The sequence below is a fragment of the Leptonychotes weddellii genome, chromosome 9 (genome assembly GCF_054177405.1).
Source record: "Leptonychotes weddellii isolate Sample4059 chromosome 9, ASM5417740v2, whole genome shotgun sequence".
NCBI lineage: Eukaryota > Metazoa > Chordata > Mammalia > Carnivora > Phocidae > Leptonychotes > Leptonychotes weddellii.
Genome location: NC_138377.1, coordinates 81,382,168 through 81,396,833, shown reverse-complemented (window position 1 = coordinate 81,396,833; position 14,666 = coordinate 81,382,168). Strand labels below are relative to the sequence as shown.

Genomic DNA, 14,666 nt, shown 5'->3' with positions numbered 1-14,666 from the left:
CCCCCCCCCCCCCCCCCCCCCGCCGCATTTGTCCTCCTTTGACCTTCATTTGTTATACAAAGCAGATTATAAACAACCACTATCTGGGGTGCCTGGCTTGGCTCAGCCGGAAAAGCACATGACTCTTGATCTTGGGGTTGGATCCCCATGTTGGGTGTAGAGAGTACCCAAACACAATAAAACAACCACTGTCTTCAGGGAGTTTGCATTTGAAAACATATGCCTCAAGGCGTTTTATGAACTTGTATCTGTAATAGAAGATCACTTCTGGAATATTCTACCTCTGACTTATTCTAAATTAACTGTATTTTAAGGTTTTTTTCTTTATCGTCATGTTGGGTTCTCAGCATCTGCAGATAGGTGTTTTTCGTTGATCTGGGAAATTCTTATCATCTCTTTAAACATTGCCTTTGCCCATTCTTTCCCTTTTCTCCTTCTGGAACTCTGATTAAACATACATTTGACCTCTTCTGTTTTACATGTTTCTTAACAACCCTCCCCTGCCTTTTAAACAGCTTTATTGTGGTATAATGCACATATTCTAAAATTTGCCCTTGGTAAGTATACAAGTTTGATGTTTTTTTGTTTTTTTTTTTTTAAGGATTTTATTTATTGAGAGAGCATGAGCAGGGCGCCGGGGAAGGCGGGGGAGAGGAGCAGAGGGAGAGGGAGAAGCAGACTCCCTGCTGAGGGGGAGGGGGAGGAGGGGCTGTATCCAAGGACCCTGGGATTATGACCTGAGCTCACAGTAGACACTTAAACCAACTGAGCCACCCAGGTGTCCCTTGATGGTTTTTAATACATTTATTTAGTTATAACCACCACAATATAGTTTTAGAACACTACTGTCCTTTCACAAAGTTCTCTTGTATTTGTTTGCGGTTTATCACTGTTCTTACTTTCAGCCCCAGGCATTTACTAAATTTATTGTTTCTATGGTTTTGTCTTTTCTAGAAGTTTCATGTAAATGCAATTATGTAATCTTATTGCCTTACTTTTTTTACTTAATGTTTTTGAGGTGTAGCAATGTTGCATGTTATCCTTAGCTTGTCCCCCTTATTGTTATAAGTAGTATACTATTATGTGGCTATTTGATTTTGTTGGCTGTTACGAATATTTCTTCTATGGACGTTCAAATACAAGTCTTTGTGTGGACATGTTTTCATTTTTCTTGGGAAGATACTTTAGAGTAGAATTGCTGGGTGATACATAAGTTTATGTTTAACTTTTTAATAAATGACAAAACTTTTCCTATATTGTCTATATCTGAATTAAATTAATAAATGAAAAAGCAGTAAGCATATAGCATAAGTACAATCACTAACCTGCCTTGTTTTTACAAACCATTTCCAATTTGTCTAAGACATGCAACCTTTAAATAACAAAGCACAGTATAATTTCAGTACTACTCCTGAATCCTGTTTTTTTTAATAATAGCATAATGAAAATTTCATGAGTTTCAAGCAGTAGGTTAAGTTGGTCTTGGTAGAAGTTCAGCCTCATATCGTCACATGTCAGAGCAGCACTACCAAATGATATATTTTTTCAAGTTATAAGCAGAAGTCATATGAAATGTCTTGTCTTTTCAGTTACAGCTGCTCTGCCTTAACATCAGTGTATGGTTGTGGAGTGGGATAAGGGTCTAGGATAGGAATAGTATATATACTAGCAGTTTAACTGGTATGGCCAGATCTTTTGGTTCTCAGGACAGTGCTCTTGTGATCCTGGGGATGTGGTTCTATTACTCTGTAGTTCCATAAGGGGGTGAGGGGTCGTGGTGGAAATTGCATTTTTAAATAGTGTAAGCTTCATTAGGAAGGTGACGTTTACTAAAGGACTTGAAGGAGGTGATAGAATCGAAGTAACGAGGCAGGATGCAGAGACGCAGAGCACTAGGACCTTAAAGGTTATTGTAAGGACTGGCTTTTATAAAAACTCTTGAGTAAAATGTGAAGGCATTGGAGAGTCTTGAGTAGAGAAGTGACATAATGACATATTTTTAAAGGTTTTACTTATTTTAGAGAGAGAGTGGGGGGAGGGGAGAGGAAGAGGGAGAGTGTTCTAAGCAGACTGCGCCAAGCGCAGAGCCCGACGCGGGGCTCCATCTTACAACCCTGAGATCAGGACCTGAGCTAAAACCAAGAGTTGGACACTTAACCAACTGCACCACCCAGGCACCCCTGATATATTTTTAAAATATTACTTTATGTTTAAGACTTAGCTAGGTTTCCATTTAGATCTTAATATCTGTTGCATGGAAGAAAGTTGGAATCTTGGCAAAGAGTTGCATGACATGTAAGATTTTGTGCGTTAATAATTATTGTTAAAATCTGTGTTCCAAATTGTTGTATACCCAAATATGCACCGAATAAACTCTTTATATTCATTCAAAGAAAGAATACTACTTTATCTCTTTTGATGAATAGAGACTGTAAGGTGGCAGGGGTAACATGAGTGGATTCTGATAAGCCAGGCAAGAGGTGATGAAGATTTTTGCCTTAAAAAAAATAGAACTGGAAGAATAGAGTTGGCATTTACTGAGATGGGGAAGACTGTATAAGAAATGAGTGGATGAAAGGTGAGTTCGGTTCAGGCCATCTTAAATTTAAGATGCCTTTTGGACATCAAAATCAACCTGTTGAGTTGGCAGTTGGATATATGAGCATGGAGTTTAGGGAGGGTTCTAGTGTGGAAATATAAATTTGGGAGTCATCCAGTATATTGTGATAAACTGGGTGTGAGCACTGAAAGAGCGAATATAATTGGAAAAAAAAAGTCCAAAGGCTGAATGAATATAATTGGAAAAAAGAAGTCCAAAGATTGGGGAGAAAGAGGGGTGTCTGGGTGGCTCAGTTGGTTAAGCATCTGCCTTCAGCTCAGATCATGATCTCGGGGTTCTGGGATTGAGCCCTGCATTGGGCACCCTTCTTCAGCTCCCCCTGCTTGTGCGCGCGTGCTGTCTCAAATAAATAAATAAAAATCTTAAAACAAAACAAAAAAGATTGGGGAGAAGAGGGGAGGAATTAGCAAGGGAGATAAAAGGAGTGACCGGTGAAAAGGCCAAACTAACTGATGAAGATGTTTAAAGAGGGTGAGAATGACAACTTTGTTAAATGCTGCTAGAATGAAGGACTCAATGAAGATGAGTCCTGAAAATTGACCTTTGGATTTAGAGAAAGTCATTAGTGATCTTGTTGAAACTTATTTATTTCTTTTTTAAAATATTTTATTTTTATTTATTTATTTATAAGATTTTATTTATTTATTTGACAGAGAGAGACACACCAAGAGAGGGAACACAAGCAGGGGGAGTGGGAGAGGGAGAAGCAGCCTTCCCGCGGAGCAGGGAGCCCAACGCGGGGCTCAATCCCAGGACCCTGGGACCATGACTGAGCTGAAGGCAGAACACAATGACTGAGCCACCCAAGCGCCCCTAAAGATTTTATTTGTTTGAGAGAGATAGAGAGCGTGCACACAAGCAGAGGGAGCAGCAGAGGGAGACGGAGAAGCAGGCTCTCCACTGAGCAGGGAGCCCTATGTGGGATTCAGTCCCAGCCCCCTGGGATCATGATCTGAGCCGAAGACAGATGTTTAACCGACTGAGCCACCCAGGTGTCCCTTGTTGAAACTTGAACTTATTTCAAGAGGGTGGTTGGCTTGAAAGCCTGACTGGAGTGAGTTTTAGAAAGCATGGCAGGAAAAGAAAAGGGAAAAACTTTTACCAATGATCTGTATTGTAGATGGAGGCAGAAACATGGAGTGTTAGCTTGAGGGGAAGGTGGAGTCAAGCAAAGGTTTGTTTTGTTTTTTAAAATGAGGACAATAATGACATGTTGCATGCTGATGGGAATGAGTTAATAAAGAACAAAAAAAAAATTAAGAAGGAATTGGTGGTCAATGTCCTTTAGTGAGGTGTATGGGATTTAGGGCACAAGAGGAATGGTTGGACTTAAAATAGAAGTACATATAGTCGTAGGAAGGAAGGCAGAATATGTGGGTACAGGTACTTACTGGTGGATATATATGATAGAAGCTTGTACAAGTTCTTGTTGCTTAAATTTGCTCAGTTAAATGGGAAGTGAGGTCATCTGTGGAGAGTGAGAATGGGGAAGAAGGTTTAGAGGTTTGAGGAGAGAAGGAAGTAGTGTGAAATCATATAGGAGAATGAGAAAATGGACTAGGGATATATAGTGTAATTGTTGGGCATCATTAAGGAGCATTTGAGGTTTGTGGTCAGGGTTTTAAAGTGAAACTAGGGAGCATTGTTCTGTTTTGTCTAGTTACATTAACACTAAGTAAGCAGTTATGGAGTAGTTGGGCAATTAAGTTGAATCAGGGTTGGGTTTGCCAGATGTATTCTAGAAGCAAAGATGAATTTCTGGTACAGTTAAACTAGAGAGATTCCTGCCCCTACCCCCCACCCCCCCATGTAGGGGAAGCAGATTTTTCTAAGGAATACCGGATTTTAGTTAGAATAAGAAGGTGGTGGACGGATTATGCTAAGTGAGCTTTAGAATGTAGGATATTTTGCTGATTCAGGGTGCTATGTTCTAGAGGTCATCCTGTGATTTTTATAACTAGGGGATCATGATGTAATTTGTTCCCACCTAAGTGAGTCTATTTAAAGAACTATTTAGGGGCAGGGCGGCTCAGTCAGTTAAGCGGCTGCCTTTGGCTCAGGTCATGATCCTAGGGTTCTGGGATCGAGCCCCGCATCAGGCTCCTTGCTCAGCATTTAAGGAAATGGACATTTTGAAATGGAGAGAGAATTTTGGCAGAATTTACCAGAATTAGCACTGAGGGAATAGACTAAGGTTTATTATTAGGGTACCTGAAGGATTTGAGAGGAACCTGCAAAACTTCACCCATCATAATATTGTCTAGAATGTCTCTTCTCTCAGAGGTTTCCTTTTAGAACATAGGCTCTTCCTTTTTGGACTGTCCTGATTATGTTGCTAAATTATATAGAGGATGGATTTCCACAGTTTTTAATCTACTCTGTTATAAGAGTTTCATCTGTCCCAGTACATAATGCCTCTTCCTTTTTAATCAGTCACCAGTAGCAGGATGAGGATACGGAGTCTAAGAGTCTAAGGACCTAGGCAGAAACTTAAATAGTGGTATAAAAAATTAATTTAAAAACAACTTTTCAATTTTAAAAATTATTTCAGATTTACTGTAATTGAGGGAAATGTGTTAATCTTCCACTGTGATCCTAGATTTGTCTTATTCTATTAATTTCTTGTGTTATGTATTTTGAGACTCTTTGGTTATACATATTTAAGGTTGTTATCGCAATCTTGTGAATGAAACATTTGTAATCATGTAATAACCTACTGTATCCCTATTGATGTTTAGTGTTTATTTTTCCTGATACTAGTTTTCTTTTGATTAGGATTTGCTTAGTATCTTTTTCGTCTGTATACCATTAAGCATCCATGCCCTTATGTTTTATGTATTTAACTTAGAAATAAAATATAGCTAGGTTTTATTTTGCTAGTTAAATCTGACAATCACTTTTAATTGGTTTTTAAATGATCCACTTCCCAGGATCATACCAGCCCCTCTCGAGGTATTTGGCCCATATTGGGAATCTCAGACTTGATTTTCCTCCTCTCATTATGTGAAACAACAGTATTTTCACAGCATATTGATTTAGTAATCTAAATCACGGTGGACTTGAATGATTATTATATTTTAGGTGTGTTTTCTTCAGTAAGTCTTTATACTCTTGGTAAATAGTGAATTGGAAAAAAGTTAAATAGTATAGAACTATTTCTTTTTATGTACTTATCATTAAATTACTTCATTGTACTATCAGTGAGTTAATTTATAAACTGTCTTTTAAAACTTTTTGTTTCAGTCCCAGAAATCCTGGATAGAAAGCACTTTGACCAAGAGGGAATGTGTATATATTATACCAAGTTCCAAAGACCCTCACAGGTAAGCATACCTTTGTTTTTTGGGTTCCTCTAGAAATTTAGATGTAAATTATATTGCTGTTTGCTTATTAAAAACCAAAATTAAAGTATTTATAGTTACTGTTAACTTCTGTGCTGACTGTTAATTATTCATTTAAGATTGAGAGGAGAGGGCACCTGCGTGGCTCAGTTGGTTAGCATCTGCCTTCAGCTCAGTTCATGATCCCAGGGTCTGGGATTGAGACCCGTGTCGGGCTCCCTGTTCAGTGGGAAGCCTGCTTTTTGCTCGTGCGCGCGTGTGCTCTCTCTCAAATAAAAAAAGTAAAATCTTAAAAAAAAAAATTGAGAGGAGATATTAGCACAGTATCAGCATTCTGGAGTTCTTAATGACGTTTACAGCATAAAACCTCTTCTTCAGGGCGCCTGGGTGGCTCAGTTGGTTAAGCGACTGCCTTCGGCTCAGGTCATGATCCTGGAGTCCCTGGATCGAGTCCCGCATCGGGCTCCCTGCTCGGCAGGGAGTCTGCTTCTCCCTCTGACCCTACCCCCTCTCATGTGCTCTCTCTCATTCTCTCTCTCTCAAATAAATAAATAAAATCTTTAAAAAAACAAACAAAAAAAACCCTCTTCTTCAGAGTGTTCCCCCATCCCTAAACTCCCCCAGATCATACTAGTATATTACAAAGATAAGGCAGTTAAGACTCTTAACTGATTCACTGATAATGAGAACTTAAAAATGTGTATTTATTGAACATCTGCTGAGTACCCAACACTATGGTTCATGCTAAAGAAATCAATACAAACCTAATAGTTCCTATATTTGTTTGTCAAAATGTAGATATAGCTCAGCATCTGCTAGAAAACCTATCATCAGAGATTATAGACATCTCTAATTGACTTTTTGATCTCTCACGTGGCTTTGATAATAGAAAAATTTAAAAGGCACTAGTTAAAATTCAAGAAAAAGTTAACCTCTTGAGGTATTTATTGAAGTAACATTTTCCATAATTTTTTTCTTGTGGCCTAAAAATAGATAAAAGCTTAAAAGGACAAATCAAAGAAAGAGTTATTTCCTAGAATACAGAAAACCTCTCTTCATAGGCACTTAGGAAAAATTAGTTGAGAAATGCATTTACAAGTGTTTTGAATCTTCTTACCTTTCTCATTTCCTATCAAACCTTGTTCTCTATCCGGTTAACTTCTCTGCAACTTTTATTTCCATTTGATATATGACTCTTATAAAAACATAGCCAAATTCAGAACTAGAACAAATAATCCTAAAATTTGGATGAAACCACAAAAGACCCTGTATAGCCAAAGCAGTCTTGAGAAAGAGGAATAAAGCTGGAGGTTATCCCAATCCTGTATTTTTTTTTCTTTTAGCTCTTTTTTTAAAATTTAAATTCAGTTAATTAACATATAATGTATTATTGGTTTCAAAAGTAGAGGTCAGTGATTCATCAGTCTGATACAATATCCACGGCATCACATGCCCTCCTTAATGGCCATCACCCAGTTACCCCATCCCCCGTCCCACTCCCCTCCAGCAACCCTCAGTTTGTTTCCTATGATTAAAAGTCTCTTACGGTTTGTCTCTATCTCTGATTTTGTCTTGTTTTAGTTTTTCCTCTCTTCCCCTATGATCCTGTTTTGTTTCTTAAATTTCACATACGAGTGAGATCATATGATTGTCTTTCTCTGATTGAGAACCCCGGGATCATGACCCGAGCCAAAGGCAGACGCCTAAAGACTGAGCCACCCAGGTGCCCCAACAAGGGAAACTATTAATAAAACAAAAAGGCAACCTACTGAGTGGGGGAAGATATTTGCAAATGATCTATCTGGTAAGAGGTTAATATCCAAAATGTACAAAGGACTTACACAGCTCAACACCCAGGAAAAGTGGGCAGGAGACCCAAATAGGCTTTTTTCCAGAGAAGACCTACAGATGGCCAACAGATACAGGTAAAGATGCTCAAACTCACTAATCATCAGGAAAATGCAAAGCAAAACTTCAGTGAGGTATCATAATTTCATACCAGTCAGAATGGCTAGCATCAAAAGGACAAGAAATAACAAGTGGTGGCAAGGATGTGGAGAAAAGGGAACCCTCTTGCACTATTGGTGGGAATATAAATTGGTGCAATGACCGTGGAAAACAGTATGGTGTTTCCTCAAAAAATTAAAAATAGAAATACCATATGATCCAGGAATTCAGTATTGAGTATCTACCCAAAGAACACAAAAACACTGATTGGAAAAGATATATGCACTCCTTTGTTTTTGTTTTTTAAAAGATTTATTTATTTGAGACAGAGCAGGGGGAGGGGCAAAGGGAGGGGGAGAGAGTCTCAGGCAGACTCTGTGCTGAGCGTGGAGCCCTGGGGTTCGATCTCACCACCTGTGAGATCACGACCTGGGCTGAAACCAAGAGTCAGATGCTTAACCAACTGCACCACCCAGGCGCCACGATATATGCACTCCTGTATTTATTGCAGCATTATTTACAATAGCCAAGATATGTAAGCAACGTAAGTGTTGCAATAGATAATAAAGAAGGTACAGCATGTGTGTGTATATACACACACATATATATTCACACACACACACACCAAATAGAATATTAGTCATAAAAAAGAATGAAATCTTGGCTATTTGCAAAACATGGATGGACCTAGAGGGTATTATGCAAAGCAAAATAAGTCAGAGAAATACAAGTACCATATGATTATACTCATATGTGGACTCTAAGAAACAGAACAAACAAGCAAAAACAGACTCATAGAAACAGAGAACAACTGGTAGTTGCCAGAATAGACAGGTGTAGGTGTAAGGGATGGGGTAGGGAGATGCATGAAGTGAATAAAATGAATAAGTCACAGAGATGAAAAGTATAGCAGAGGGAATATAGTCAATAATATTGTAATGTTGTATGGTGACAAATGGTAACAACACTTATTGTGGTGGTAATGCATTTTGGAATATATAGCATTGTTCATCACTGTTGTACATTTGGAACTAATATAACATTATATGTCGACTATACAAAAATAGCAAAATTGGTAATTTTTTAGAAACTTATATTTTTTTAAGAGGGGGAAGTGAGAGAGAAAGGGGAGGGGCAAAGGGAAAGAATCTTTTTTCTTAAAAATTGAGATATAGGGGCGCCTGGGTGGCTCAGTCGTCAAGCGTCTGCCTTCGGCTCAGGTCATGATCCCAGAGTCCTGGGATCGAGCTCCACATCAGGCTCCCTGCTCCGCGGGAAGCCTGCTTCTCCCTCTCCCACTCCCCCTGCTTGTGTTCCCTCTCTGGCTGTCTTTCTCTCTGTCAAATAAATAAAAACCTTTAAAAAAAAAAAAATTGAGATATAATTTATATAGCATAAAACTGACCATTTGAAATGTACATTTTGTTGGTTTTTAGTATATTCAAAAGATTTTACAAACATCACCACTATCTAATTCCAGAACACTTTTATCACTCCTAAAGGGAACCCAGTTCCTATTACCAGTCACTCTTATTCTCCTCTCCCCCCAGTCCCTGACAACCATGAATCTACTTCTGTCTTTATGGATTTGCCTGTTCTGTACATTTCATATACATAGACTCAAAAATATGTGGCCTTTTATGTTTGGTTTCTTTTACTCAGCATAATGTTTTCAAGGCATGTCCATGTTGTATCAGTTCTTCATTTCTTTTTAAAGATTTATTTTATTTTTTCTTTATTATTTAAATTCAATTAATTAACATATAGTGTATTCTTAGTTTCAGAGGTAGAGTTAGTGATTCCTTAGTCTTATATAATACCCAGTGCTCATTACATCATGTGTCTTCCTTAATGTCCATCACCCAGTTGTCCCATCACCCACTCCCACCCCTCCAGCAAACCTCAGTTTGTTTCCTATAATCATAGGAGTGAGATAGAGAAAATCTTAAGCAGGCTCCACACCCAGCACGGATCCCAGTGCGGGGCCCTATCCCATGACCCTGAGATCATGACCTAAGCCGAAATCAAGAGTCAGACCCTTAACCGACTGAGCCATCCAGGTGCCCCAAGGCAGTCATTATTAGTAAAATTTTGGTGCATTTAATTTTAATATTTCCTCAATAGGTTTTGTCTTAAAAGGTTGCTGTATTCAGTCTAGGTGTAAAATATGGTATGTGCTCTTTTACAAAATGTTATAGTAAATATGATATTGCAAATATTTTGTAAGAATGGTAGTTAATATTCTGTTAGTGTATAGGCCACAATTTATATATACCTGTTCCATTATTGAGCAAATTTCAGTTATTTTCAATTTTTAGCCATGATAAAGTAAAATTAGGCCATAATGAAGACCTTAGTGGATAAAACTTTCTTTGTGTTTAAGGTCCCCCCCCCACCCCTTAGTGTATGTAATGCCAAAAAGCTTTCCAAAAGGATTAAAGCAATATACACTATTACCGGTAGTGGCAAGAATGCCTGCTTTACTGAATATTGACTAGAGTAACATTTTTCTTTATCTGCAAGGAAAAGTGATTAGTAGGAAATAGTATATGTCTTAAATTTGCATTTACTTGATTAGTGAGAAAATATTTTTTATGTTTTTTAACATTCCTTCAATTTTTGGTAAATTTGGTAAATGTCATTTAGATAATAAAACAGATAAACCTTAATATCTCTTCCAGTCATTATTCCGTGAGTTTTTGAATTTCTTAGTAATGATTAAAGATGTTTTGTTACAATGTAACATTACATTAAAAAGAAGATTTATTTATTGGGGTACCTGGGTGGTTCAGTCAGTTAAGTGTCTGCCTTAGGCTCAGGTCATGATCCCAGAGTCCTGGGATTGAGCCCCGTGTCGGGCTCCCTGCTCATTGGAGAGCCTGCTTCTCTGTTTCCCTTTGCTGCTCTCTCCCTCTGCTTGTGCGTGTGCTCTTGTTCTCTCGCTCAAATAAATAAATAAAATCTTTAAAAAAAAAAAAAGATTTATTTACTTATTAGAGAGTGCCTGCATGTGGAGTGAGGGGTAGAGGGGAGAGAATCCTCAAGCAGACTCCCCGCTGAGTGCAGGGTCGGACATGGGGTTTGGTCCTAGTAACATTACATTTCTTAACCAGAGCAGAAGTGACATTTCCCAGGTCACATGGCTAATAATTCATAAAGGTGGGATTAGAATTTAGATCTCCTTAGTTCAGGGTGCCAGTTCTAAAGTAAGACACTTTTCTTTCATTGGGAGAAAATTATGGTTTTGCTTTATTAACAAAAGAGATTGTATTATTGAGGAGTTATTTCCTATACTTTTTTAATTTCAGTTTGCAGTAGAAATTTAACTTTAGGTGTTAAAGGAATCTCATTCTGTTACTAAGTATCTTTGGCTGTAGCCATCCATATGAGACATAATTTTCAAACACTGGTAGCTGGTCATTTCTTTCTATACTAGTTGAAATTTTTTTTATAAGATAATATTTTTAAGTAATCTTTATATCCAACATGGGGCTTGAACTCAGAACCCTGAGATCAACTGTTGCATGCTCTTCCAACGAGCTAGCCAGGTGCCCTTGAACTAGTTGAACTTGAAAATTAGGTTTTTATGAATAAGCTAATACATGGATTTACAAGATACCAAAATTTATAAGTGAAAGTCCCTTTCTACCACTGTGCCTTAACTATAAATTCCCCTTCCTAAAGAAAACCAGTGTTACCTATTCCTCAGAATATCTTCCAGAAATAGCTAGATACAGTCTTTGCATGTCCTAGCAGATGTGTATTTACTCCTCTCTCTCTCCTTTTAAGTACATACTGTTTAACCCACAGTGTTTATTATCTTGGCAATAACCACTGTTTTTAGTTGTTGCATCCTTTTAAATTATATATCTGGATCATAGTTTGTTTTAGTAGTTCCTTATTTTTTTTAAAGATTATTTTTTTAATCTTATTTTTTAAAATCTTTTTAAAGATTTTATTTACTTATTTGAGAGAGTGAGCACAAGTGGGGGGTAGCAGCAGAGGGAGAGGGAGAAGCAGGCTCCTCACTAAGCAGGGAGCCTGATGTGGGGCTTGATCCTAGGGCCCTGGGACCATGACCAGAGCTGAAGACAGACGCTTAACCGACTGAGCCACCCAGGCGCCCCTTAGTTTCTTACTGATGAACATTTTAGCTATTCTGTTTTTCTTTTTGTTACTAGAAAAAAAAATGCTGTAGTGAATGAGTAACCTTTGTACATTAATTATTTTACACATGTGCTACAAATATTTTTTAGCCTATAATTTTAGTATTGGTATTAGAGTTTGAGAGGGAGTCTACATTTTTTTCATTGTGATGGGTATTACCAAGTTGCCTTCCATCGAGATTGTATCAGTTTATACTCCCACCAGCATATAAGACTACCTATCTCGGGGCGCCTGGGTGGCTTAGTTGTTAAGCGTGTGCCTTCGGCTCAGGTCATGATCCCAGGGTCCTGGGATCGAGCCCCGCATTGGGCTCCCTGCTTGGCGGGAAGCCTGCTTCTCCCTCTCCCTCTCCCACTCCCCCTGCTGTGTTCCCTCTCTCGCTGTTTCTCTCTCAAATAAATAAATAAAATCTTAAAAAAAAAAAAAAACTACCTATCTCTATTCTCTTCAAGATACTGTCTTAAAGGACTAAAAAAATCTTTTCTAATCAAATGCCTTTTCGTATGTATGTTTTTACTTGTGAACTATCCATATGTTTTCCTTTTTTATGTAAATTTGATGAAACTTTCTATATTAGGGAAACTAACCTTTTGCCTGCAATTATTTTTTCCTGTTTGTCTTTAGACTTTATGAGTGGCATATTTTTGCCATGTAGAAATGTTGTATTTTTGTGTAGTTAAATCTGTCAGTCTTTTTCTCTTTGGTTTCTGGATTTTGTCACAACTAGTTGTACTTAAAAAGAAAGGAAACTATTTTAAATATGTGGGTGAGGGAATGGGTAAAATAGGTGAAGGGGGGAGTAAGAGGTACAACTGGTACCTGGTATTCCAGTTATAAATAATAATGGAGATAAAAGTACAACATAAGGAATATAGTTAATAATACTGTAATAACATTGTATGGTGGCAGATGGTGACTAGTCTTGGTGAATATTGAGTAATGTATAAAATTATTAAACACTATGTTGTGTACCTAAAGCTAGTTTAACATTGTATGTCAACTACAATAAACAATGGAAACTATGTGAGTTAAAAAAAGTTATTTGAGTGTATAAACCAAGGTATAAATGACATATCTACTGAACAATTAGATAAGCGTTATAGTTTTCCTTTGATTTGTACTATTATATGGATTTTATGTAGTTTAAGTTAAAATTTTTTTTTAATGTTAAGTAATAAATTTACCTTGTTTTATAGATGCCTTCCAGGATGTCAAATTTGTCAGCAACTCGTCAGGTAAGTTTAATAACAAAACTATTGCACAAATTTTGAAAAATAAAACTAATATTTTAGAAGCATCAGTTAGGTGGGATAAAACTCACAGGTTATTGCATTTGATTACATTTGAAAGTTACTTTACTCAGAGTTGGGAGGTGAAGGATTGGGCGAGGCTATATGAACTCCAGTGAAGCTACTTGAGCAGATTTCTAAAGTTGAATGTGAATTAGTTAGGTAAAGATTGAGCAAAAGGGATTTAGGCAGAGAAAACAGGATGTGGGAAGGCCTGACAGTGAAAGAGATTATGATTCTATCAGGAAACTACAGAATGTAGAATGTAATATGGATATTGGAGAGATTTGATCTGGAGAAATAAGTAGGAACTAGATCATTTAAGCTGTTTGTGTACTGTGTCACATAGTTTTGATTTCATGTTAAAAGGATATACAGGGAAGTAAAATGCTTAGTTTTTCTTTTGGTAAAAGCAGTTGGCATTTTGAGGAGATTGGATTGGGAGGAAAAAATAGCTTGGAAAGTTTTGGAGTAATTCTGGAAAAACTGAGAGCCTGAATTAAGATAGCGGCTATGATGATGAAGGGAAGTAGACATATTTGAAGGAATTAATGAGATAAATTCAATAGGATTTGGTGAATCCTAAATTTCTTGCCTAGATAGCTAAGTAAATAGTAATGTTGCTCATTAAGATCTGATGAATGAATGTAAGAGTAAGACTAGAAGGTCTCTGGTAGATAGGCTAGGAAGAAAAGTGCACAGAATGCACTTTTCATTTTAGATATATGGAGTTGTTTTACCATTTCCAGTCCTGTTCATTCCTTCCTTTAGGCGCAAAGTTCCAGGGGGTATCTTTCCATTCAAACTGAAGATCTTCTTTTAGTATTTGGTATAATGCAGATACAATAGAGATGAATTTTCTCAGATTGGTTTATCTGAAAATATGTTTTCATATTTTTCATTTTTCATGTTTATTTTACTCTCATTTTTGAGGGATATTTTCCCTAGATATAGATTTCTGAGTTGATAGTTTTCTCATTCCAGCACTTTGAAGATACCATTATATTGTCTTCTGGCTCTTGTTTCTGGTGAGAAGTCATTTGTCACTAGTGTAGTTCTGTATGTAATGATCTTTTTTCTCTCTGGTTACTTTAAAGACTTTCTTCCTGTATCCTTGGTTTTCAACAGCAGGTGTATAATGTGCCTAAGAGTGGTTCTCTTTGTATATACTGTGCCATAAATATCTGCAAGTTCATATTTTTCACCAAATTGGGAAGTTTTTTTTAATTATTATTTTTTAAATTTAATTTTATTGTGTTATGTTAGTCATCATACATTACATCATTAGTTTTTGATGTAGTG

At 37.2% G+C, this 14,666-nt stretch overlaps 1 protein-coding gene across 1 annotated transcript in view; it reads left to right on the top strand.

Moving 5' to 3' along the window:
• Nucleotides 1-14,666, top strand: part of LOC145723508 (uncharacterized) — a 41,251-nt gene that overhangs the window by 17,131 nt on the left and 9,454 nt on the right. The window contains exons 2-3 of the mRNA XM_081831075.1: nt 5,864-5,943; nt 13,272-13,310. Coding sequence (XP_081687201.1) covers nt 5,864-5,943; nt 13,272-13,310 — 119 coding nt within the window. The remainder of the gene's footprint in view (nt 1-5,863; nt 5,944-13,271; nt 13,311-14,666) is intronic.